Here is a 26029-nt window from a genome sequence, read left to right as displayed (position 1 = left end):
GTGACCTCGGCATCAGAGCCTTAGCCACTTTTTGGCATGGTTGCGGGCATGCGTGCTAAGTCACTTCAGTCGTGTCCGACTCTTTGCGCCCTCAGGGACTGTAGCCCACCAGGCTCCTCTGTCCATGGGATTCTCCAGGCAGGAATCCTGGCGTGGGTTGCCCGTTCCTCCTCCAGGGGATCTTCCCGACCCAGGGGTCTAACCCACGTCCCTTGGGTCTCCTACACTGGCAGGCGGGTCCCTTACCACTAGTGCCCCCTGGGAAGCCCTCTGGCATGGTCAACGATGGCTAATGTTACATGCCACTGTGGCTCGGCTCTGGCTCCCCCGTTGTCTAGTCAGACACAGACGAGGTGTTGCTGTGAAGGTCTTTTTCAGATGTGGTTACGTTTAAGTCCATAGATTCTGTGTAAAGCAGGTTGCCCTCCCCACCACCACCTCATACTGCGGATGCGCTCCATCCAACCCGTTGAAGGCCTTATGAGCCAAGACGGAGCTTTCCGGAAGAAGAGGAAACTCTGCCTCCAGAATACATCAGACAGGGGCTTCCCTGGCGGCCCCTGGCTAAGACCCCCATGTCCCCAGTGCAGGGGCGCCGGGTACGACCCCTGGCCTGGGAACTAGATCCCACACATGACAGCTGAAGATCCCTCATACTGCAGCTAAGATCCAGTGAAGCCAAAGAAATATCTTTAAAGGGGGACTTCCTGGAGGTTCCGTGATTCAGAGTCCGCCTCCCAGTGCCAGGCACACGGGTCTGAGCCCTGGTAGGGCTCACATGTCACGGGGCTTCTAAGCCCTCACTGCACACTGCTGAGCCCAGGCCACAGCTAGAGAGAAGCCTGTGCTCGTGAATGAAAGCACCCATGTGCCACAGCAACTCAGACCCAACGCAGCCAAATTAATTAATTAATTAAAAAAGAAGAATACATCATGGAAATCCCGCCTGAATTTCCAGCCTGCAGGTTTCAGACTCAAGACTTCAGCATCAACTCTCCCCAAACTGCCAGCCAGCCTGCCTACTCAACAAACTTCAGAATGGCCAGCCCAACAATGGCATGAAGCAGTTCCTTAAAATAAATGTCTGTAGGTGACAGTAGCCCCGGAAGGCTTTGAAGGGTCGCGTATAGAGCAGGACGCGTGTCCCTCATTCTGAATACCTGTGGTATTAGCGGCTGAGAACAGCCTTGCTCCAGCCTCTGGCATGAATGTAGCAGTGGAACGCCCAGCCCTGGAACTGGAACTGAGTTAGTTGCTCAGTCCTGTCTGACTCTTTGTGACCCCACGGACGTAGCCCGCCAGGCTCCTCTGCCCGTGGAACTTTCCAGGCAAGAATAGTGGAGGGGGTAGCCATTCCCTTCTCCAGGGGAGCTTTCTAACTCAGGAATCGAGCCTGGATTTCCTGCACTGCGGGCCGATTCCTGACCACCTGACGCACCAGGGAAGCCCCAGCCCTGCTCTCCCGCAGCTGGAAGATCCAGCGAGAGCGAGGGCTGGGGCAGAAGGAGAATGACTCCCCCGTCGCAGAGCCCGCCCTTCACCGGCTGGCCAGGGGCCCCTTCCGAGGGGTGGGGTGCGAGGGTGGGCTCGGCCGGGGAAGGGGCTATGAGGGCCCAAAGAGAGACCCGGGATGCGGGGAGCTGCTCTTGAGGGCAGAGGTGAGGGTGGAGGAGGTCCCTGGCCCAGAGAAGCTGCCTCGGGGACAATGACCCAGGCCCCATTGCCTCACCACCCTGGCCTCTTGTCAGAACTCCTGTTGAGTTCAGCCCTGCGTGGCAGGCACAGTGCTCTTCCTAAAGCATCCACCACGTTATTGCCATGTTTCTGGGTCCTTCCTGGGCTCTCCTGTGACGGCCCAGGCCCATCACCTCACTGCTCTGGCTGGCCTCGCATCAGAACTTCGGCTCACAGGGCAACCACCGTGATTTTCCTAAATCACCCATCAGGTCATTGCCACGTTTCAAGGTCCTTCCCCAGCTTTCCTGTGACCTTGAGATAAAGTCGAAAGTCCTCTACGTGACATAGGATACGGCCTGGTGTTGCTGGCGACGGAATGAAACACCAACACTGCAGAGTGGTTTGAATCTTTTTACTTCAACTCCTCACTTTTTACAGCTGCTTTACTTTATATCTTTTGCACCACAGTCTACAGGGCAAGTTGCCAAACACCGTAATTCAGCGACTATACAGTGCGCAGGCGCAGGGCGAGATAACCTTTACCTTAACTTAGTTACTGCAGCTAAGACTTTGTTTTGGGGAACTTCTTTATCAACTTAGGATCCGTTTTGTCCCTGGGTCTGTTCCTTTTGAGGAATCAGACAAACATCCTTGTGTGCAAGAAATGTTCTTTTCCCACGGGAACAAACAGAGGATTCTTAACTGAACATCTCGTTTGCAAGAATGTTCAGCCCTGGTTGAGAGTCTCGTTTGCAAGCACTTCTCAACCTTCTTTATACCTTGTTCCCTACATCTGCCCCTTTCTTTTCTTGTAGATGCTGAATAAGCGCTGGAATACGCAAAGCTTCTTCTTTCAATTGTTTCCCTTTTCGCCAGCGCAGGTAGACTATAAAAGCAATAAAACATAAAGCAACAATTAACGAAGCATTCACAAAGGATGTTGTTAACAATGTAGATACATGCCCTGAAGGATTAAGGTTATCTAATCCTTCTTGAAGACTCTTCAGTATATCAGAACCAAGAATATCAGGCAGCGTCTTACTAAAAGTTGACAATATAGCTTGTTCCAATTCCATAATTTCAACAGTTAAATTCTGGTGTCCCACTAAAGACCTTTTCGCCTTTTCCCAACCCTCACTCATATTAAAGGGAACAGGGGTTACACATAGGTGAGATGAGTTCCAATCACATTTTAACACACTCTTTGTAGCTAACACAGTCACTTGATCTCCTAACCAGGAAACTGTGTGTTGTAAATTCAGTACATCAGTAGCCAATTGAGCGTCCAAATCATGCTGCTGTTGCCACAATAAATGAGCATCTTTATGCCATTCCCTGACAAAATCAGCAGTCTGTATGCCCTGGTGCAAAGCAAGACCTGCTGCAGTGGCAGTTGCTGTTACTGAAGCCACGGCGAGAACTGATGCGATGACGACGCCAAGCATTCTTCGGGATCGATGGAGAAGAGTTTGCACAGCATTCACAAGAGGAGTGGCAGCGAAAGGGTCTGACCAAGGCCGAGTAAGATTAACAGGCAACCAAAGTTCAGTCCGTGCTTTCACAATGACCAAAGAGTAATTACTGGAATGGACCATCTTGTTTTCAACATTTTCCTACCAGGAACGGTTTATACATTGAGCCAAGTTACAATCAGAACATGATATAACTCCCAAAATCGCATTCCAAATCCATTGCCCATACAGTAAAGAATAAGGAAATTTCACACATGCCATAGCAGAGTAAGATCTATTAATATGCAAATGAACTTGAAATGGCCCCTTAGGATCATTAATATTCAAAGTAAAATTTCCCATCCATATAGTTAGGTTACCTGACACTGCCCATGATTATACACTGGAATAGTAAAAGCAAATTTATTTCTTTTATTTGCAAAGGAATATTTAAAAAAGCAATCTTTCAAATCTAAAACCATCAAAGACCAATTATGTGGAATCAAGGCAGGAGAAGGGAGACCTAATTGCAAAGCTCCCATAGGTTCTATACATTTGTTAACTTCCCTTAAATCAGTCAACATTTTTTATTTACCAGATTTTTTCTAAATGACAAAAATGGGAATTCCAAGGAGGCGTGGAAGGTTCAATATAGCCAGACTGAAGCTCTTTTTCTACTAATTGTTCTAAAGCCTCGAGCTTCACTTTTGGAAGCGGCCGCTGCTCAACCCATTTAGGGACATCAGTTAGCCATTTCAATGGGAGAGCTCGAGGAATCTGAGCAGTGGCTACAAGTTTTCTGACGAGATGGTAAGCATTGTTCCTAAAAAAAAATAGAAGATCCCTTCCCCAGATATTAATAGGTATATTAACAATGTAAAAAGAAATATACTTTTTTTCCATTAGACAATTGGCATGACAAAGGTTGAGCGCTTCTCCACACATCTGCTATAGATCCTAAGCCTGTTAAAACAAGAGGACTTTTTTCTTTTTTTTAGTCATTAGGCCACTGCTGGAGAGAAATAACCGAAACATCTGCTCCTGTATCTACTAATCCTTCAAACTGTTTATCTTCAATAATCAGTGACATTAAAGGACGAGAGTCATTAATAAGCATTTCCCAAAATATACTTTGTCCCGTACTTTCAAAACCACTAACTCTCTCTCCCTAACTCAGCCTTGTCAGCAGCTACCAGAAATAGGGATGCGTAAGGTGGTGCAGAAGGGTTAACAGCCTTGGAAGTTCGTTTTCTATTTAATAAAAGCTTTCAAAAGGCAGCAGTCATTGCCTCTACAGAATCTGAATCTTCCCCAGAACTCACATCTCTATCTGGCTCAGTGGATGAATCTTTACTATCATCTGGGGGTTTGGGCGGAGGCTGAGGTGAAGCCCCCTTCTCACCTTCATCTTCCTTCTCCTCACTCATAGGCACATCCTCATACAGGGGATCTTCCTTCTTAAGAGAACATGAGGCGGCCTCACTGTCAGCAGCCATTAATTTTAAAGCCTGCGTTATAGCGCTACATAGAGTCCACAGCCTTAAAGGAATCACGTTTCCTTTTTGATGCTGCCTTCTTAACTCCTGCACCACTTTCCATTCCTTCAAATTCAGCTGTGCTTCTGTTTGATGTTGAAACCAATAGCAATGCTGCTCTATAAGACACAACAACTCACTCAAGCGGCGAGGAGACGTTTTAATTCCTATAGAACGCAGGAGCCCCTTAACCAGCTCCATATATTGTGACTTTAAAGACGGGGAATTCCCATAGTTTTTCCTTTTTCTTTTCTCTTTTTTCTGCTCTTTTTCTCTTATTTTTCTTTTTCTCGAAAGTCCCCCTTTCAGCGTTGTGCCCCGGGGTGCTCACCCTTTTGGTTCCGTCGTGCCCCACGTTGGGCGCCAGATGCTGGCGACGGAATGAAACACCAACATTGCAGAGTGGTTTGAGTCTTTTTACTTTAACTCCTCACTTTTTACAGCTGCTTTACTTTATATCTTTTGCACCACAGTCTACAGGGCAAATTGCCAAACACCATAATTCAGCAACTATACATCGCGCAGGTGCAGGGCGAGATAACCTTTACCTTAACTTATTTACTGCAGCTAAGACTTTGTTTTGGGGAACTTCCTTATCAACTTAGAATCCATTTTGTCCCTGGGTCTGTTCCTTTTGAGGAATCAGAGAAACATCCTTGTGTGCAAGAAATGTTCTTTTCCCACGGGAACAAACGGAGGATTCTTAGCTGAACATCTCGTCTGCAAGAATGTTCAGCCCTGGTTGAGAGTCTCGTGTGCACGCACTTCTCAAGCTTCCTTGTGCCTCGTTCCCTACATGGTGTGACATGGCCCTGGCAGGCCAGCCTCGCCCCACCCCCAGCCTGGGAGATGGAGCTCCCCGGGCCCTTCCGTGTGTGCTTCCCTCTGGCACCAACAGCCTTTCCCGCCTTCCCCTCCCCACGGTCAGCCCACCCCTCCGGGGCCGCCAGCTCCACGGCCTTGGTCTGCACGGCAGCCTGCGTCCCCTCCTCGGGGCCCCTGGGGCCCTGCTCTGTGGCCCCTCCAGAGCTTCCATATTTAAGGGTTTTAGACACAGCCACCTGCTTGGGTGGCTTCGGGGGGCCTGAAGATGACCACAGGGCCCCCCACCCCTGCCCTCCCCTCCCGCGAGACCACAGCTGTACGGTGGCTGCTGTACCAGCTCTCGGACCAGCTGGTACCCGGGACAGCCTGGCATACAGGGCTTCACTGAATCATGCCCGCTGCTCCCTACCCTGGGCCGCTCCATCTGCAGTGTGGCTGGGACACCCTGCACCCATCCTTATCTTCTCTGAGTCTCCTCAGCTTATTAGAACGCTGCTTTGATTTGCAAGCTACGAAGTCCTAGACAATGTGAACGGAGACTGATGCCAAAATCTTGGTTCCCTGTTCACTGATGCCGAAAAGAAATACGGAGACAGATTGGAGGGAAAATAAGAAAGGAAGAGTAGTTTCATTCTTTGCCAGGCAAAGGGGACACCAGCTTGCTGGAGCCTCAAGAAATGCACCCTCCTCCCTGGGGAATAGGGGAGACTTCATATCCTCATGAAGGTCTTGCCTTTTTTTTTTTCCCTTTACAGAACTTCAAACCAGCCAGAGCTGGCATCAGGTAACTCGGTTAAATGGGGTTGGTCTATTCTGAAGTTATCAGCCCATGACCTTCTTTCTGAAATGAAGAACGCTGTGAGGGACTGCAGGGGGTGAAGAGGCCGGGTGCAGAGTGTAACTCAGGGGAGTCAGAGTCGTTGTCCTGGTGAAGGGCGAGTCCAGCTACTCGTCAGTTGTTGCTGTCGTCTTAGTCGCTGCTGTTGTTATTGTTGCTGTTGTCTAGTCACTGAGCCGTGTCCAGCTCTCTGTGACCCCATGGACTGTAGCCCGCCCGGCTTCTCTGTTCATGAGATTCCCCGGGCAGAAGTACTGGAGTGAGTTACCATTTCCTTCAGGGGATCTTCCCAAGCAGGCAGCGAACCTGGGGGCTTCTTTACTGCTGAGCCACCAGAGAAGCCCAAATAACCAAGGTTGCTTACCTCTCCCGGGCCTGTTGCTATTGTTTGCCTAGCCTGTTCATCATTTCCCTGTTTTCCTTCTTTATTAGAAAAGAAGGGCTTCCCAGGGGGCTCAGTGGTAAGAAATCCACCTGCAATGGAGGACATGCGGGCTTGATGCAATGCATTAGATCCCTGGGTCTGGAAAATTCCGTGATGAAGGAAATGGCAACCCACTCCAATATTCTTGCCTGGGAAATCCCATCGACTGGGGGAGCTGGGCAGACTACAGTCCATGGCGTTGAAAAAGAGTCAGCAACCTAGCGACTAAACAAAGTCAGAAAAGTTTCATTTTTGTTTAAGAAAAGTCACACTTCTGCGTTTGCTGCAACAGAATGAGTGCACGCTGTGACGCGCTGCAGAGGTTTCCGAAGTGTGTAATCAAGTAACATGTACAGCTCGAAGCCAGTTTTTATAAAAACTTAACTATGTGCAGGCGTAGAAAATAATTACCATCTACTGAAACTTGAGTCTGTGGTCCTGATGTGCTAAGCATTTTGCTCGGTATCAGCTGGTTATTCCTTACAACCCTGTGGGCTGGGTCCTGCTAGTAGCTCCTGTACAGAGGAAGAAACCAAGGCCCAGAGAGGTCCCCCAGCTACTGAGGCGCTGAACTGGACTTGACCCCAGGTTTGCCAAGTCCAAAAGCCACGCATGCTTTCACCTCCAGGCTGATTGGTGCCTCTGTGCAAATTAGGGATATTATTAGCTCCCAGCTCATAAGGTTGTTGCGAGGATTAAATGAGCTAAGAGGTGTCAAGCCCTTAGAGAAGTTCCTGGCACAGCCTGAGGTCTCAGTAAGGGTGATTGCATACAGCAGCTTCGCACTGCCTCTGTGTGGGCCCTGTGAGATCACCCCCCAAAATGTTCACAGCAGTCATCCCTGTCCTGGGGTCATGGGGGACCTTTTACAAAACTTTTTTGCAAAATGATCAGGTAGGAGAATTCCCTGGCAGTCCAGCGGTTAGAACTGCAAGCTTCCAGGGCAGGGGGCACCAGTTCAATCCCTGGTTGGGAAACTAAGATCCTCAAAGTGGCAAGGCATAGTCAAAAAAATATTTGACTGAGGCATATAATAAGAAATACGTATTACTTATGTGTTTCTTCCTAAATTCTTGCCTGCGTGATGCCCTAAGTGAACTTGAGGACAAGGCAGGCCTGTGAGATATCTGGGTCATCTCCCAGCTCCTCTCAAGGCCTGGCACAGACCGCCCCCGTGTAGGGTCCCAGCAGGGAGCAGCTCAGACAGGCTTCTCCCAGCCCAGCCTCTCCGGCCACTTGCGCGGCAGGAGCCAGAGTGAGTCGGGGGTGTGGGGTGCAGGTCGGAGCCAGAACTGGCCCCAGCTAAGCCTGCCCTTTATTGGCCTTCCCCAAAAGGCACAACGAGGTGCCCTGTGGCTCTTCCTGGCCCCAGGGGAGCAGGGTGATGGGTGAGACCTCCGGCCCTGAATCCACCAACAGCTGTGACCACTTCAGCTATTTTAAACCCTTGGGCACCCGGAGGCTCCTGTTCCACCAACCACGCGCTCTGACCCAGCATCACAGGCCCCCAGCCAGGGATGGGAGCCCTGAACGTGGGTCTGCCAGGCCTGGGTGGGATTTTTTTTTAAGAGGGAATTTGATTTCTTGAGCACTCGCCTTGTACCAGAGACTGTGCTGATGTTTTCTGTACATTGCCTCATATCAAGTCATCCTTATCTAGGCTGAGAGATCACTTTGTTCACAGATCAGGTAAATGAGGAAAATGATGTCCTAGGTCCCACAGAAGCACGACTGGGATTAGAACTTGGGCTTCCCCACCCCCAGGCAGCGGACAGCATCCCTCCCTGCTCTCACCCCCCTTGCCCCGACCCCCACCTCACCCCCACACACCCGCACAAGCTCCTCTCCTGTGCTCTTAGCCGCTATGAGACCGACCAAGGGCAAACACTTGACCGTTTCTGTGGCTCAGTTTCTTCATCTGTAAAGGGCGGGGTGATTGGGAGGGTATAATGATCTCATCCTAACACATGAGAAGTGCCGCCGGAGCAGCGCCCAGCACGCAGGAGCGCGCTCAGGGCCCGCTGTCCCCCGTCTCCTGGCAGCCGCCCCCTTTGCCCGGTTTTCTCTCTCCCCTGCACCTGTGATGACCCGTCCAGCTTCGGTGGGGGTGCGATACTTCCCCCCGATTCTGGGCCCCAGCGGGTGACGTGAGGGTGCTGGATTCCATGATCCCCAGGAAGGTGGGTCCCCTGGCATATGCCCCATATCTGCCACATAGTAGGGGATCGAAACTAATTTTGGTAAAGGAATGCCCAGACAAGAGTCCCCTCTGGGGGCCTCGGGGTTAGTTCTGAGCTGCATGAATACTCCACCATTTTGGCAGGAGGCCACCCTGCCTTCTGACTGGAGGGTGCACTCAGCAACTGCAGGAGCCTATCAGAAGTTACCAGGTCTTCCTAGGTGTGTGCACCTTGGGGGCAGAGGCACCCCCCACCCAGCCCGACTCAGGCCTTCCCCCTTCCCCAGCTGCGTGCCTCCTCCATCTCAGCTACCCAGGAGCAGCTGGGCTCTTGGCCGTCTCCTAATGTGGGCTCCCTCAAGGAGGCCACTGGGGTCAGGCATCTGGGTGTGTCTCCGCTCTGAGCAGTTGTGAGCCTGAACCCTCTTAGTCAGACTCACCCCGTCCCACGGCTCCCATCCCCCAGCAGACTTACCCGCTTCCCGTGTAAGCATCCCCTCCAGCCTGCAACCTCTGCCCTCTCAGAAACGCCTCACTTCTGGCCCCTTCTACCAAGGGCCAATCAGCCCTTTGTGAATTATCTGGCTTGGCTTCAGAGCTGGAAGGGTCTGGGATGGAGATCCCACCCAATGCCGTCCTGCACCTCCAACGGGCCCACAAGTCACAGGCTGAGCTCTGCAGGGGCACCCTCTTTTGCCCAGGGCCCCAGTGATCCCTCACTGTCCTTTGCATGGGAACATCAATATTTCAGTCCACAAACACTGGTCAGATAATCCCCTTCTCTTCAGAGCTCTCAGCAGCCCAGTGGGGGTCTTCATCGACCCTGCCCAAGACACCTCCTGGCATCCATCCAGGACAGCCAGAAGGGCTTCCTTCAATTCCGCCCCCAGCCACTCCTCACTCCACCCGTGCCAGGGCTCATTGCCCACCCATCAGTCAACACCTTGGCTTGACATTCCAGTCCCACTGCCACCCCCCTCCCCACTTCCCCTGTGTAATATTGACCTGATTGTTGGGGGCTTTAGAGGGGCAGTTAGGCTGTATCTGGCTTCCCCATTTGGTCAGGAAGCTCCCTCTCTGCCCTTCCCCTCAGTCTGCAAACCCCTCTTTTTTTAAAATTTATTTTAATTGGAGGATAATCACTTTAAATACTGTGATGGATTTTGCCATACATGAGTATGAATCAGCCATAGGTGCGCGTGTGTCCCCTCCATCCTGAGCCCCCCTCCCGCGTCCCTCCCCACCCTGCTCCTCCAGGTCATCACGGAGCACGGGCTTTGGTGCCCTGCTCCGCACAGCAAACTTGCCCTGGTTCGGGCAGAAGACCTGAACAGACGGTTCTCCAAAGAAGACACCCAGATGGCTAAGAAACAAGAACAGATGCTCAACGTCGCTCGTTATTCGAGAAATGCAAACCCCTCCTTTAAGAAGGCTCACCCCCCAGCCCGGACTGGGTCAGCGCATCCACTCGCTCTGTCCCCGCCCCTGTGGTTTGCATTATCTGCCCGCGGGGCTAGGGGCGCCCAGAGGGGCGGCTGGCCCTGCGTCCTGGCGCCGGGCAGCTGGGGGCGGGCGGAAAGTCTGTTGAATGAAAGAATGACCAACTCAACTGCTGACGTCACCCAGACCAAGCGGGGGGCGTGGCCACGCTTGACGGGCGGGCCCGCGGCCCACTGCGCGAGGAGGCCGCGGGCTGCCCCGCCCACCGGCGGCCCGATAAAGGCGGGGCGCGGGCCGCGGGCGGACAGCTGCGAGGGGCTCACCTGCGGCAGGTGCTACGCGGAGCGGCCGGGCGAGGACGCGCACGGGGCCGGGCGCTGCGCGAGGATGCTGCGCGAGCGGACGGTGCGGCTGCAGTACGGCAGCCGCGTCGAGGCGGTGTACGTGCTGGGCACGCACCTCTGGACCGACGTCTACAGGTGAGCCGGGCCGCCGTTCCCCTCCGCCTGCGGGCTGGGCCCGAAATCTGGGCCCAGAAAACCCGAGATCCTCGCCGGACTCGGGGAAACGAATAGGCTGCCTCCAGCCCGAGTCGCCCCTTGTCCGAGGCCCCCGCCCCCAGAAATCCTGAGAACCAGCACCCAAACCTTGTCAGACTCCCCCACATCTAGAGACCCCCCAGATATGCAGACACAGCATGGGCACCCCCACTACCCCTTACCAAGAACCCCCGCCACTTCTCCCCAGCCTTCCCACCCCCGACCCTCTCCAGCACCTCCTCCGGGAAGACCTGGGCACCCCTCTCCAGCACCTCCCCCGGGAAGACCTGGGCACCCCTCTCCAGCACCTCCCCCGGGAAGACCTGGGCACCCCTCTCCAGCACCTCCCCCGGGTAGACCCCGGCACCCCTCGGCTTCCCCCGCCTCTTCTCGTTCCCCTCCCTGCTCTGCCCTCAGCAGCTCCCTGAAGCCCCCAGACTCTCTGGCTCACCTCCCACCGCAGCCCAGACCCTCCCCAGACTCCCAGACCAGCTGAACTTCCCCCTGGATCCACCTGGGGCATAGCCAGCGGGAATCTGGCCAAGGGGTGGCCTAGGCTCCAATTTCGCCCTGTGGGGGCTCTGGGTGATTGTCTGTCCCCAAGCACTGGCCAGGAGCACCCTGTTCCCAAATGCCTTCCCCTGACTTCACCCTGGAGTCAGGGAGGGGCCTTGTTCCTCCAGAGGGAGGGTGTGGACGTGGGGGTCTTTGTCAGAAGAGCTCTCCTCGTTCAGAACCCTGTTCCCATGGGCCCCGTCCTCCCGTCCTCAAACTCTGGTGGAGTGCAGGATTTCTGAGACCGCAGCCGTGGGATGGGGGAATGGAAGTAAGCACCCTACCGCTCCTGCCCAGGAAGCGGCCAAGTCCCAGACTGGTGCGGAGGAAGCGGTGGAGAGTCCCAGGTGGGACCCTGCAGCCCCCTGCTCCAGGTCCTTGAAGTGCCAGCATTGCTGGCACGGGAGGGGTTGGTGCTGAGAGGAGGGAGCGTGGAGGACTCAGGGTGGGGCCCCCATGCTGATGCCCATGGACAAGTCCCCCGATCTGCTCTGTGCCTTGAGTGGCTGACTGCTCCCAAATCACTCTGTCATTAGGCACCCTGTCTCTCCCAGCCCCTCCGACACTCCATCCCTGTGTCTTCCCCTACACTCTCCCAGCCCATTCCCTCGGTCACCTCCAGTGGCCCCGCCAGCCCTGCCAGGCCAGTCCCCTGCCCCCTTCCTCCTCAGCAGGCACTGGCCGACCCCGAGGGGAAAGAGGCGGTCACCGTGCAGACCTGGAGCCCTGTCCACCCGCGGCCCCTGCCTTCAGTTTCCGTGTGTGAACCTCAGGGTCACAACTCAGAAGTGCAGTGTGGCCCAGGCCTCAGTGGCCCTGGGGGCGCTCCCCTCCCTTCCTCACCCCCGTCCTAACTGGGCACTGCCAGCAAGTGGGCCGGGAGCCAGGACGCTCAGGCCTCTAAGCCTCAGCTGTCACCAGACCCGCCTGTTTGTCACTGGGGCACTCAGTGCAGCCTGAGAGGCTGGCACGATGCCTCTGTTGGGGGGTGGGGAGTCGAGGAGGGGTCAGGCTCAGGCCCACCCTCTGTCCTGACAGAGGTGGAGGGAAGGGGGACTCATCCCCCCTCTAGCAGAGCGCAGAGGTGCGACAGTCCCCTCTGTCCTTTCTCAAGAAGCCAGTCACAGCCCCTGTGACCCTCACCTCCTAGCTGCATGTGGCCTGAGACCCTCTCACACCCCCCGCAGAGAAGCAGTACGCTCTGGACCCCTGCTGTCCAGTGGAGACAGAGTGCAAGCCACAAAGAGAGCCTTAAGGTTAAAATAGGCAGGTAAAATTAATTATAATAATACATGCGTGCGTGTTACGTCGCTTCAATCTTGTCTGACTCTTTGCAACCCCATGAATTGCAGCACTCCAGGCCTCCCTGTCCATCACCAACTCCTGGAGTTTACTCATACTCATGTCCATTGAGTCGGTGATGCCATCCAGCCATCTCATCCTCTGTCGTCCCCTTCTTCTCCTGCCCCCAATCCCTCCTGGCATCAGGGTCTTTTCCAATGAGTCAGCTCTTCCCATCTGGTGACCAAAGTACTGGAGTTTCAGCTTTAGCATCATTCCTTCCAAAGAAATCCCAGGGCTGATCTCCTTTAGGATGGACTGGTTGGATCTCCTTGCAGTCCAAGGGACTCTCAGGAGTCTTCTCCAGCACCACAGTTCAAAAGCATCAATTCTTCAGTGCTCAGCTTTCTTCACAGTCCAACTCTCACATCCACACATGACCACTGGAAAAACCATAGCCTTGACTAGACAGACCTTTGTTGACAAAGTAATGTCTCTGCTTTTTAATATGCTATCTAGGTTGGTCATCACTTTCCTTCCAAGGAGTAAACATGTTTTAATTTCATGGCTGCAACACCATCTGCAGTGATTTTGGAGCCCAAAAAAATAAAGTCTGCCACTGTTTCCCATCTATTTCCCATGAAGTGATGGGACCAGATGCCATGTATGATCTTTGTTTTCTGAATGTTGAGTTTTAAGTCAACTTTTTCACTCTCCTCTTTCACTCTCATCAAGAGGCTTTTTAGTTCCTCTTCACTCTCTGCCATAAGGGTGGTGTCATCTGCATATCTGAGGTGATTGATATTTCTCCCGGCAATCTTGATTCCAACTTGTGTTTCTTCCAGCCTAGCGTTTCTCCTGATGTACTCTGCATATAAGTTAAATAAGCAGGGTGACAATATACAGCCTTGACGTACTCCTTTTCCTATTTGGAACCAGTCTATTGTTCCATGTCCAATTGCAACCCCCAACTGTGACACCTAGAAATGTCTCTAGATAACCCAGCCGTCCCTGGTGGGCCGAGTCGCCTCCAGCTAAGAACCACTGGTCCAGTGGAAGGAAGCCCCTCCCGATACCAAGACTGAGCTGCTGTCAGTCCTGATAGCTGTAATGATAAGAACATCTGTCAACGTAGCAGAGGATACGATGCTCAGACAGCATCACCAACTCAAGGGCCCTGAATCTGAGCAAACTGGGGGAGATTGTGGAGGCCAGAGGAGTCTGGTGTGCTGCAGTCCATGGGGTCGCAAAGAGTCGGACACCACTTAGTGACCAAACAACAACTTACCAAGTGCGTTACCTCCTTTTTTCCTCCCTGCAGACCTTGGAGATTGTGCTTGGATCATCTCATTTTGTAGATGAGGAAAGTGAGGCTCGGAGAGGTGAAGCCATTTGCCTGATGTCATGCAGGACTCAGGTCTAGCCCTGTCTGGCTCAGAACTCATGCCCTTAATCTCCTCTCTAAGCTCTGTGTCCTCAGCCACTTCAGTTGTGTACGACTCTCTGCGACCCCGTGGGCTGTAGCTTGCCAGGCTCCTCTGTCCATGGAATTCTCCAGGCAAGAATACTGGAGTGGGTAGCCATTTCCTTCTCCAGGGGATTTTCTGAACCCAGGGATACAACTCGCATCTCTTGGGTCTCCTGCACTGCAGGCAGATTCTTTATCACTGAGCCTCTGGGGAGGCTCCTCTAACCTCCAGTCCAGATTGAATTAGATGACCCTCTTAGCCCGTGTCCCTCCCAGCCCCCTCCAGGGCCATGAGACACTGCCCCAGGAGACTTCACCCGCCCCCAGCTGACCTTCTGTTTCCCTCCCCACCCAGACACAAGTCCTGACTCGACCCCCACGTGATGCCCCAGGGTCTCCAGTCTCCAAGGAGACACTGAGGGGCAAGGTGGTGGGCCTTAGGCCCAGTCAGTGAGGGAGTGGTGTCTTGACCCCTCAGTCCTGAATCACAAAGATGAGTGAACAGACCACAACACCCACCCGCTTTCCCAAGGGCTCTGGGTCCCCTCTCCTGAGATGTGCACAGACCTCCTTCACCTCCAGACACAAGGCAGGGGCCTCGCCTGCCCCTTCCTCGGCTGGTCCTGAGGGTCACCCATCCTCTCCCAGCAAAACCGGTCCTTTGGGGATGATGACCTGACCCAGCGACATTCTGAGGGCTGGCCTGCAGCAAGCTAAAAACAGATGCACAGAAAGAAGGAAGTAGGAAATGTTTCTGTGGAGATTTACTTCGGGATCCTTGTTAAAGATACTTGCTGTTTCCTCTCCCCTCCCTGCCTCCCACGCAGCGCGCTTATCTGAGGTCTGGCGCGCTGGCCTCCTCTGCGCACGGGCCTCCTCTGCGCGGTTTCCACCAACGGTCCCTTCAACCCACAGCTGCTGCTTCAGTGGGCTGGCCTGAGTCCACATCTGATTCTGACTTGCTGGAGAGAAAGCGCTGAGTGAGTGGCACCCCCATGTCAATTTCATCTTGCCGCTCGCCTCAGCCAGATCCCCTGGGAGCCTGGGGAGCGAGCAGCCTTGGGATAAGGCGACAGGGTGGTTGCGTTCTGCCTGACTCGCCCCCTGACCCACAAGCCCTGGGTTCATGCATCTGACCGGGAGGGGAAGAGTTCTTGACTGGGTTGCGAGCTCTCTCCATATCCGTTTCCTGAGGTCTGCAGGAGCTTCAGGGCAGAGATAATGTTATCGGTCACCTCTTGCCTCTGTAGGGCTTTCTCCTGGCTGCATTTGACCTCTTGATGAGCCCGTGAGGTTGGAAGTAGAGGTGATCTATGCACCTTCCTCTGATTCCCCAAGGCAGAGGCTGGCCAGCCATTTCTCCAGGAGAGCCTGGCCCATCACCCTCGGACAGAAGATAGGAACGGGGGTGCCAGGAAGGGGTCCCAGGCATCAGCGCAGTGAGACACCGGGCAAGCAGGGCACAGGCCATCGCGCACCCTGCCTGGGGGCCCTGCGCGCTCAGTCGCTCAGGCGGGTCCAACTCTGTGTGACCCCACAGACTGCAACCCGCCAGGCCTCTCTGTCCCTGGGGTTCTCCAAGCAGGAATACTGGGGTGGGCTGCCATGCCCTCCTCCAGGGGTTAGGCTGATTGTTTACCGCCGAGCCACCTGGGAAGCCCCCAGCCTTGGAGGAGAGCCTGCCAAATCTGAATCCAACCCCACGTCACTCCCTCAACTCAACTCAGATCACCCTCTCTGACTCTTTGTCGGTGTGAGTGCTTTACAGTGTATCCTTAGGATCCAATCGAAGTGCTAGGGCCTACAGTGCCTGAGCGCCCTGCCACCGGGTGTCAGGCCCCCACCTCCTGCTGACCCACCTGCAGCCTGGCTGGTTTTGTGGACGCTGCTCTTGGCCCCTGACTGCACCTCCTCCTCCCTGCTTCGGGGCCCCTGCAGGTGCTGTTCCCTTTGTCTGGCACGTGGCCCCCTGACCTCTGCAAGCCAGGCAAGTCTCAGCTCCTGTCACCTCCTCCAAGCAGCTTTCTGAACTCCTCCCCACCCACCCGGCATTCCACAGTGCCGACCCCAAGCCCCAGGCACTCCCCGCCTCAGGACTGTTGCTTTTCTTTGTACATCTTATTATTTACTTAACATTGCTAGCTAACTTACTCTGTACCAGGCAGCCTTATGGGCACTTTGTACACTCATGACATATGTGTTTAATAATCTGAGTTCAGTTGCTTAGTCGTGTCTGGTTTTTGCAGCCTCATAGACTCTGCCCAGGCAGAAATACTGGAGTGGGGTGCCATTTCCTACTCCAGGGATTTGATAACTTATTTGTTTTTAAACCTCACAGCCGGCTTCCCAGGTAGCTCAATGGTAAAGAATCCACCTGCCCATGCTGGAGACACAGGTTGGATGCCTGGGTTGGGAAGATTCCCCTGGAGAAGGAAGTGGCAACTCACTCCTGTATTCTTGCCTGGGAGGTCCCATGGACAGAGGAGCCTGGTGGGCGACAGTCCCTGGGGTCGCGAAGAGTCGGGATGACTTAGTGACTAAAAGCAACTTCGAAACTGGCAGTAGCTTAGTGAGTCGGCACCGTTTCGGGGAAGCGCGTGGGGAGCTGGCGCTTAGTGAGCAGGCACCGTTACGGGGAAGCGCGTGGAGAGCCTGACCATGATGGCGCAGCCGCTAGAAGGTGGCGCTTAGTGAGCAGGCACCGTTTCGGGGAAGCGCGTGGGGGAGCTTGCCCACGATGGCGCGGCTGCTAGATGGTGGCACTTAGTGAGTAGGTCCTGTTACGGGGAAGCGCGTGGGGAGCTTGCCCACGATGGCGCGGCTGCTAGATGGTGGCGCTTAGTGAGTAGGCACTGTGACGGGGAAGCGCGTGGGGAGCTTGCCCATGATGGCGCAGCCGCTAGATGGTGGTGTTGCAGAGCCACCTTTGGCCGCCCTGCCAAGCTGTCTTCTGGGGCAGGTGTTGTAGGCGTGTCCTCCCCCTGCCCGATGTCTTCCTCGTTCCCGTGAGCCTCCTGCCCTCAGGTCACTGATGTCTCCTTGGTTGGCTGGCTGGCTGGATGGATGTGGCCAGGGACTGGATTGTCACCAGGCTCCACCACCAGCCTCAGGGATGGGCACCGCTGGACAGAGCAGCGGAAGGCCAAGGGCGTGTGGCCGAGCTTGGCCAGGGCAGCGTTGCCCCTGAGGGAATGACAGAGGTGGAATTCAGGCCAGGCCAGGTGGCCTCATAAATTAGAACAACACCCAGGACCCTCAACTCTTAAAAACAAGGAAAGGCGCTGGTGCCAGGCTAGTCCCCGGGGAGTGGCAGCTCCCTGCGGTCGAGCCCACCGCCCCCTGCACAGCTGGGGTCCCCCAGATCTTCTGTCCCGACCCACAGGGCCTGAGTCGGGTGGGAGCGCAGAGGCAAGGGCTCACCCCAGTGCCCACCCCCAGCTGGACAGGCACGTGGTTCAGCTTCGGGGGAGGCCAGTTTTTGGTGGCAGCTCTGTTCTGCCCAACCATGCCCAGCCCCATGCGCAGGACACTGACGGCTTGTCTTGGTCACTTATCCGAAGAGCCAGGGTAGGATGCCAGCCTTTGGTGTCCCCTCTCTGGACTGATGCCCACCTGCAAAATAAGTGGAGGCTTCTTGTTTGATCCTTTTCTGACCCAGGCCTGGACTCCCCCTCCTTCGCCCGGTGTCCCTACCCAGAGGATCTTTAGGGAGGACTGGAACCCCTGGATCCCTCCCAGGACGGGAGAGCCAGGCCTGGAGCTCAGAGAGCTTCAGTTTCCCTCACATCCTGCCTGTCTCGGTCTATCCATGAGACTCAGAGCAAATGCTTGCCCTCTGTGGGCCTCAGCGTGCGCATCTGTAAATTAGGATGACATTAACACGAGCCTCATGGGGTCATCAAAAGGATAGACTGAGATTACATGGGCTTAGGACTGGAAACAGTATCCCGCACATAGTCAGTAGTTTTCGTGAATTAGTATTGGGTTTTGTGCGTGCTGAATCGCTTCAGTCGTGTCCGACTCTTTGTGACCCTGTGGACTGCAGCCCACCAGGCTCCTCTGGCCATGGGATTCTCCAGGCAAGAACACTGGAGGGGGCTGCTGTGTCCTCCTCCAGGGCGTCTTCCTCCGCCAGGGACGGAACCTGTGTCTCCTGTGTCTGCAGAATTGGCAGGCAGGTTCATTACCACTGCCGCCGCCTGGGAAGCCCACTGGGTTTATTATGAGATTATTAAAACAGGTAATAATGGACTGTGGCCTCAAACAGTTTAGCATGTTCACAGGAGAGAAATGCCGACGACGCGTTAAGTACTGTTTCAAGCACCAGCACGGGGAGGGGGAGGGGTCCTGGCGGATAAGATCTGGGAAGACTTCCTGGAGAGGGTGGCAACCCAGCTGGAGGGTGGACGGGGGTTCACAGTGTGACCCGGACAGGCCATGCGGGAGCAAGGTGCCTGGCAGGAAGGTAGGGGCCCTGGGGGGCAGAAAGGGCATAGTTTCTGTAGCCTGGAGTGTAAGCCTAGAGAGTGGATTCGCTTGAACCTGGGCTTTGAACGCTGGGATCAGGCATTAAACTTTGTTCTGCAGTGAGTCGTTGCAGGTGTCTGGGGAGGGAGTGATCGTGGATTAGATTGTTTCTTCCCTAAGGAGAGGGCCCCTGGGCAACTGGAGGCCCCAGTGCCTAGTGAGAGAGGCTGCTGAGCCCACCGGGCACAGAAGAGGGCTGGCTAAGAGCAAGAGGCGCGGTCTGTCTTCACGGAGCCCAGTCCAGACCAGCTGCCCACTCCCGGGCTCCAGCTGCCTCCCCTCCAGAAGGCTCCGGGAGGGGGCTCACCGTGGGGCTGCACACCAGGCTGGCACCCACAGAGCCCCTCAGATCCCTGCAAAGACCTGGGGACAGGATGTCACACCCAGGCTGCCAGGAGCTGGGTTCACAGCGGAGTCAGCCCCACTGGTGTTAACGAGGCCCAGGGCAGGTGGACAAGCCAGGAGAGCCAGTTGCCAGTGAGCCGCAGGCACGTCCTGCCCTCGAGTCTGGGGCGGAGGCAGTGTCCCAGCCCTGCGAGGTCAAGCTGGCCGTCCCCACTGACTAAGGGAGGACCAGAGAGGCTGATGGCTCCCTTGAGGTCACACAGCATCTGTGGGGCTGAGCAGATGCTAGGCTGCAGCACCCAGAATCCCCTTGGGCCAGGCACAGTGAGCACGCCTCTCCTACACCTGACACTGCTTTCCAGTCCTGCTCCAAGTTCCTTTGTCTGATGCCTGCTGACTGGCCGTGTCCCTCCATTTCCCCGGCCGACACCCCGCCCCGCGCCACCACCACCGCTCCCGTGGACAGCTGCGGCCACCTCCCCACTGGTCCCCCCGCCCACCCCTCTCCTGACTCTGCCTCCCACCCTGTGCCCTGGAGGAGCTGTCTGCAGGCAAGGCGCTCGCTTTTCCCTGCACAGCGGCCTCGGGGCCTGCAGGGGAGCAGCCGGCCCCTCACCGTGGCCTGGGTCCTCTCCCCACTGCTCTCCCCCTGTCGTGCTCACAGACCCCAGCCTCGTTAACCTCCTTCCAGCTTCTCAAACATGCTGGGCTCACGTCCGCCTCAGGCCAGCACCCACGCTGTCCTTGCTGCTTGGAAATCTCTGCTCCTCTTCCTCTCGTCGCTTTGGGCAAATTGAGCGGTTCCCACGCTGGTCCCTGGACCAGCAGCTTCACCTGGGAGTTTGTTAGCAATGTAGTTGCCTCACACAGTGTATGTGTATCACATCTTCCGATTATACTCTTTAAATGTATGCAATTCTATCTGTCAGTTCTCCAGTAAAGTTGCGGGGAAGAAATGCACGTTCCCAGGCACCTTCCCCAATCTGCTGAGTCAGAAACTCTGGGGGTAGCCTGACAATCTGTATTTTAACAGGCCTTTCATGTGGGGCCAGTGCGATTCAAATGTAAGAACCACTGATCTAACAAACTAAGCTATAATTTAGAGTGTAAAATTAAAACTTCAACTCAAATGCCACGTCTTCCAGGAATCCTTTCTCGACCTCCAGACCAGGACCTCGTGGAGCCCCGTACTTTCCTTTAGAGCAGCTTTCACAGCTGTGATCATAACTGTGCAATCCGTCAAGAGCCTTTTTCTTTTCCACTAGAGTATTTGCCCCATGGCCCCAGGACCATAGTTTCTATTTTGCTCTATCCCAGGACCTAGCGCACGCCTGACACATAAAAAGTCCTCAATAAATACTGTCACGTGAATGGCCACATACGCAAGTCCCCTCTTCCAGCCCTTCCTGGGGCGAACAGTCCCTTACCGTGTGCCTGTGCTAAGCTAGGTGCTGAAAGTGAAAGAAAATACACTCTCTGCCTCCAAGAAGGTGAGCTGCCACCAGGGAAAATAAACATGGATGGAGCCAAATCAGTTGAGTTGAGTCATCCAGGAAGGCTGAGCTGCCAGGCAGAGAAGTCGGGGGAAAGATTTACAGGTAGAAGGACCAGCGCGAGCAAAGCGCGTAGTGGGACGAGACAGTGCCGGGAGCTGGGGCGGTGGGGACGGTGCAGGCAGTGAGGCGGGGAGTCAGTTTGAGACGCAGTGGCTGAGTACCACTGGGTGAGTACCAGGCACCGGAGTTTGAATTTTGCTGTTTGGTGGTCACTGAAGAGCCACTGAGTATTTTCCAGCAGACAAGTAACCTGATTTCTTTCCGTTTTTTTTAATCACTCTGATAATACAATTTGGAAAACCAAGAAGGGTGGGTCCATTCATTCATTTACTTCTGAAATATATATACATCGAGCGTGACCGTGCCCTGGGTGCTGGGATATGATGGGCAGTGCCGACGTGGCCCCCGCCTGTCCTTCTGTCCACGTGGCTTTAGCCTCTTTCCCGTAAGCCGGAGGGCATGGCCACCGCGACCCCTGCTCTGGCCCCCCCATAACCCCCGTGCTCCGCCCTGCAGCCTCCAGGGAGAAGTGACATGCCCACAGCCCCTGGCTCTTGGGTTTCTGCAGGGGATTCTAAGAGGTTCTTCCTGGGGAGGGAGGCAGCCAGCAGGCTCCACAGGGAACAATGGGTGCCTTTGTTGCTTCTGCCAGGGCCACTCCAAGAATAGCTGTTTGCTCAGCTCAGAGCAGGGCTGGGACGGGAGGGTGTGGGGCTCTAGAGCTCCAGTGTAGGTGGGGTGTTAACCCCCAAGCCTCTGGGGCCTCCTCTAGTTTCTCACTGGCTCAGAGGGACGAAGGAGGTGGGGAGCATCACTCAGAGCAACCATCATCAGAACTGGGCCCTGAAAGATCATCCCGCCCTGTGAGTTTACAGGGCAGTTTTTCTGTAGAGCTGTATGCAGAAGCCCAGTATACAGGACAAGGTGAGACAATAGTGGCTCTGGTTAAGGGGGTGGGCGTCTAGCAGAGAGACCCCTGGCTCGTCAGCACCTCCCTCGCCACCCCTTTGTCCAGGCCTGCCCCTCTGAGCTCCCCAGACTCCAGCCAACCTTGTCCTGGTCCCATTCTTTCACTTTACTCTTGATGAAACAGAGAGGACAAGCGCTTCACCCAAGGCCACCCAGCAGGTTTATGGTCAAACCCAGGGCTTGCGCTAGGGTGATATTTGCTAGACCTGAGCGCACAGTTCCCCAGACTCCCATTATTTTTACCAAAAGCATATTCTAACTCTCGTATCATTGACTTAAAATTTATCTTTAAACCATCTCTTATTTTTCTTATAACTTTAAGTGGAGATCTTATATCATTACCATAAACGCCAAGCCTTTATCAGTTTCCGTAAAAGATAGCACGTTAAATGAATACCTGTCTTTTAAATTATGCATCCATGTGCCATCTAAAAGTATCTCATGGGTACCCACACCTCCTTTGGGGATTTCCAGCCTGGCACATCTTAAAGGTTCACTGCTCAGAACGTGTGAAAATGTTAGTCACTCAGTCACGTCCAACTCTTTGTGACCCCATGGACTGTAGCCCACCAGGTTCCTCTCTCCATGGAATTTTCCAGGCAAGGATACTGGAGAGGGTTGCCATTTCCTTCGCCAGGGGATCTTCCTGACCCAGGGATCAAACCCAGATCTCCTGCATTGCAGGCAGATTCTTTACCGTCTGAGTGACCAGGGAAGTGTGTCCTGCTCAGCTCCACCCCCTCTGCTGAGTGGGTGTGATGTGCTCAGCCCTGTGCTAGGCTCTGGAGGAGAGCAGACCTTGCCCTCGGGGTCTTACAATCCAGAGGAGACAGACATCCCATGGCAACAGGAGACGCACCCCGCTCCGAGGAGGGAAAGACATGCCTGTGGGACAGGAGGGATGGGTGGTCATCCTTCATCTTATGGGTTGACAAGTGGATGCTCAGAAGGTGCAAGGGACACACTCAAGTCCCCCTCAGCACGTCAGTGGCAAAAGGGGTTGAACCCAGATTTTTGGCACATATCCCCCCAAGCCAGGGTTTCTGCCTTCTGCCCAGACTCTGTGCCGCAGCAGACCACAGCCAAGTGTCCCCATGATGGGCTGAGTGGTTTGGAAGAAGACAGACAAGAAACAGTGATTCTGGAACTTTTTCTCACTCTCTCCTTTTCCAGCCCTGGGCATGGGGCTGCCCAGCCCTTGGTGCTCTCTCCTGACAGTGCCCGGGATCACAGTAGTCTTCGCCGGTAACTCTCACAGCCTGCGGCCTGGCTCAGCGAGGCCCTGCCTGGTGGTCTCTGCAAACTCCCACTCACGGCCTTGGCCATCCTGTCCCGGGACCCTAAGCGCCAGAGTGCACTGTTGCACGTCTAGACCAGTAGTTCTCGAGCTGTGGTCCGTGGACCAGCAGTACCAACAGCTCCTAGAAACATGGTGAAATGCAGATTCTCAGGCCCCACTTCAGGCCTCGTGTTCAGTTACTACCCTGTGTCGAGTCCCTGCGATCTGGGCTGCTGCACGCTGTACCTCTCTGTCCTTCGCTACCTCCCAGAATTTGCTCAAATTCCACTGAGTCAGTGCTACAATCTACCCATCTCATCCTCTGTCGTCCCCTTCTCCTCCCGCCCTCAGTCTTTCCCAGCATCAGGGTCTTTTCCAGTCAGTCAGCTCTTCGCATCAGGTGGCCAAAGGACTGGAATTTCAGCTTCAGCATCAGTCCCTCCAGTGAATATTCAGGGTTGATTTCCCTTAGGATAGACTGGTTTGATCTCCTTGCTGCCCAAGGGGCTCTCAAGAGTCTTCTCCAGCAACATAGCTCAAAAGCATCAATCCTTCAGCACTCAGCTTTCTTTATGGTCCAGCTCTCACATCCATACATGACTGCTGGAAAATCCATAGCCTTGACTAGACAGACCTTTGTCAGCAAAGTGACATCTCTGGTTTAATATGCTGTCTAGGTTCATCATAGCCTTCCTTCCCAGAAGCAAGCATCTTTGGATTTCACGGCTGCAGTCGCCATCTGCAGTGATTTGGGGGCCCAGAAAATAATGTCTGTCCTGTCATCCACTGTTTCTTCTTCTATTTGCCGTGAAGTGATGGAACCAGGTGCCATGATCTTCGTTTTTTGAATGTTGAGTTTTAAGCCAACATTTTCACTCTCCTCTTTCACCCTCATCAAGAGGCTCTTTAGTTCCTCTTCACTTTTTGCAGTGAGAGTGGTGTCATCTGCATATCTGAGGTTGTTGACATTTCTCCCTGTAATCTTGATTCCAGCTTGTGCTTCCTCCAATCTGGCATTTTGCATGATGTACTCTGCATAGAAGTTAAATCTGCAGAGTGACAGTATAGAGGCTTCTTTCCCAATTTTGAACCAATTTGTTGTTCCACGTCCAGTTCTACCTGCTTCTTGACCTGCATACAGGTTTCTCAGGAGACAGATAGGATGGGCTGGCATTCCCATCTTTTTAAGATTTTCCGCAGTTTACTGTGAGCCATGCAGGTAAAGGCTTTCATATAGTCAGTGAGGCAGATGTAGATGTTTTTCTGGAAATTCCTTGCTTTCTCCACGATCCAGTGAATGTTGGCAATTTGATCTCTGGTTCCTCTGCCTCTTTGAAAACCAGAATCAAAAATGCTGAGAAGGGGCCAGACACCCCATGCTCTGACGAGCCCTCCAGGTAAAGGCTCTGCTGCTGCAGCTGCTGCTCCTGAATGCGGAGGACCGCTGTTCCGAAGCTCTCATTTGCCCCGGCCACTGCCCCAGGCGCACTTCCGTCATGCCAGCCGGACTCTCTGAGAATGGCACCCACAAATCTGTAGCCGTTTAAAAAAAGAAAGCAAAGGTTTAAACAGTACCCGCTGATGATCCTGACGCCCAATCGTAGTGGAGAACTCTTTGGGAGCCTGAGAGCACCAGGCCTTCGAGACAGCAGCTGTGCCTCTGAGGCAGACACTTGCACCTCTATCTTCATCCTGAACCCCACGAGAATCCGCTTGAATCCCTCTGAGCCCTCTTGAGCTTTTGGGAACCTTCAGACCGTGGGCTGGAGATTTAGCAAAACCGTCAGCCCTGGCGCCTTCCTCCTCTGTCTCCCAGTCCTTCCTGTTATCACCCTGGAGGTCTGAGTCTTAATCTGCTTGAGCTGCCGGAACAAAATACCATGGGCTCAGTGGCTTAAAAACAAACGTTTCTCTCTCCCAAGTCCACAAAATGCCATGGGCTCAGTGGCTTAAAAACAAACGTTTCTCTCTCCCAGGTCCCTCGGCTAGAGTCTGAGGTCAGAGCACCAGCCTGGCTGTCACCCAGGTCTGCACCGAGGGCCTTCCAGCTGTGGGCTCATGCGGCCCATCCTCGGTGCCCGCGAAGGGAGACCGCACTCTCTCTGCCTCTTCTTACGAGGAGACAAACCCTATCACTTAGACCTTGCTCTCCTGACTTCATCTAATGTTCAACAACAATCACATTGGGGGTTAGGGCTTAAGACTCAAACATTTAGTCCACAGCAACCAGCTCAAACCAGTTATTTTCCCACCTTGAAACCTTGATGGCTTCTCAAGAATTCTAAGACTATTTCCCATTCAGTAGAAAACTCCTCCAGAACCCCAAGCAATGACTCTCGAAGAGAATTCCAAGCTGTGAAAGCTGCGGCGAAAAGGAGGCGTCTTTGTGAAGAGCCCACCCCTGCCCGGTAAGCTCCTGGTTCACGGCTCCGTCTGTGTGCAAACCCAGCACCTGGAAGCCTGCCTCCTCACTGGCAGCCGAGCTCCCCTGGTCTTCAGCTCAGACACTGAACAGGGCTTGGGAGACGAGAGTTCTAGGCCCAGCAAACTCTGTCTTTGCTGCAAACTCGGTCTTCTGTCTGAGCCTCAGACCTCTACCCTTACAGTAGCAGGTGGCTTCCAAGCTGGTTGCCCATCAGAAATACAAGGAATCTTGTTAAGGATTCAGGTCCCCAGGAGGGATGACTAGGTGGAGCACAGGGCCTTTTTAAGGCGGAGAAACTATTTTGTACTGCACTATAAACATGCACACTTGACCCTGTGCATTTGACAAAGCTCGTAAGACTGCAATACAGAGTAAACTATGGACTCTAGTTAATAATAGTACATCAATATTGCTTCATTAATTGTCACAAATGTATCACAGGAAGGCAAGATATTCATAATATGGGGAACTACATAGAAGAGAAGGGGTATATGGGAGCTCTCTGTACTATGCGATCAACTGTTCTGTAAACCTAATACTGCTTTAAAAACAAAGCCTACTATTTTAAAAAATAAAAGCAGATTCCCCAGGCCCCAACCTGGATCATTCTGAGTCAGTGGGTGCAAGATTAGCCCAGGGAATCTGTATGTTTCTTTTCACTTATTTATCTTTGGCAGTGACGGGTCCTCGCTGCTGCTTGGGTTCTTCTCTGGCTG

General features: G+C 54.1%; 1 protein-coding gene across 1 annotated transcript in view; it reads left to right on the top strand.

Annotated features, from left to right (window-relative positions):
- Positions 10682-26029, top strand: part of PADI2 (peptidyl arginine deiminase 2) — a 54916-nt gene continuing 39568 nt past the window's right edge. The window contains exon 1 of the mRNA XM_018054662.1: positions 10682-10848. Within this exon, the coding sequence (XP_017910151.1) occupies positions 10757-10848 (92 nt within the window). The 5' untranslated portion in view covers positions 10682-10756. The remainder of the gene's footprint in view (positions 10849-26029) is intronic.

Source organism: Capra hircus, chromosome 2, assembly GCF_001704415.2.
Source record: "Capra hircus breed San Clemente chromosome 2, ASM170441v1, whole genome shotgun sequence".
Lineage (NCBI taxonomy): Eukaryota > Metazoa > Chordata > Mammalia > Artiodactyla > Bovidae > Capra > Capra hircus.
Note: the sequence above shows the minus strand (reverse complement) of the source record. Positions and strands in the feature narration are given on the sequence as shown.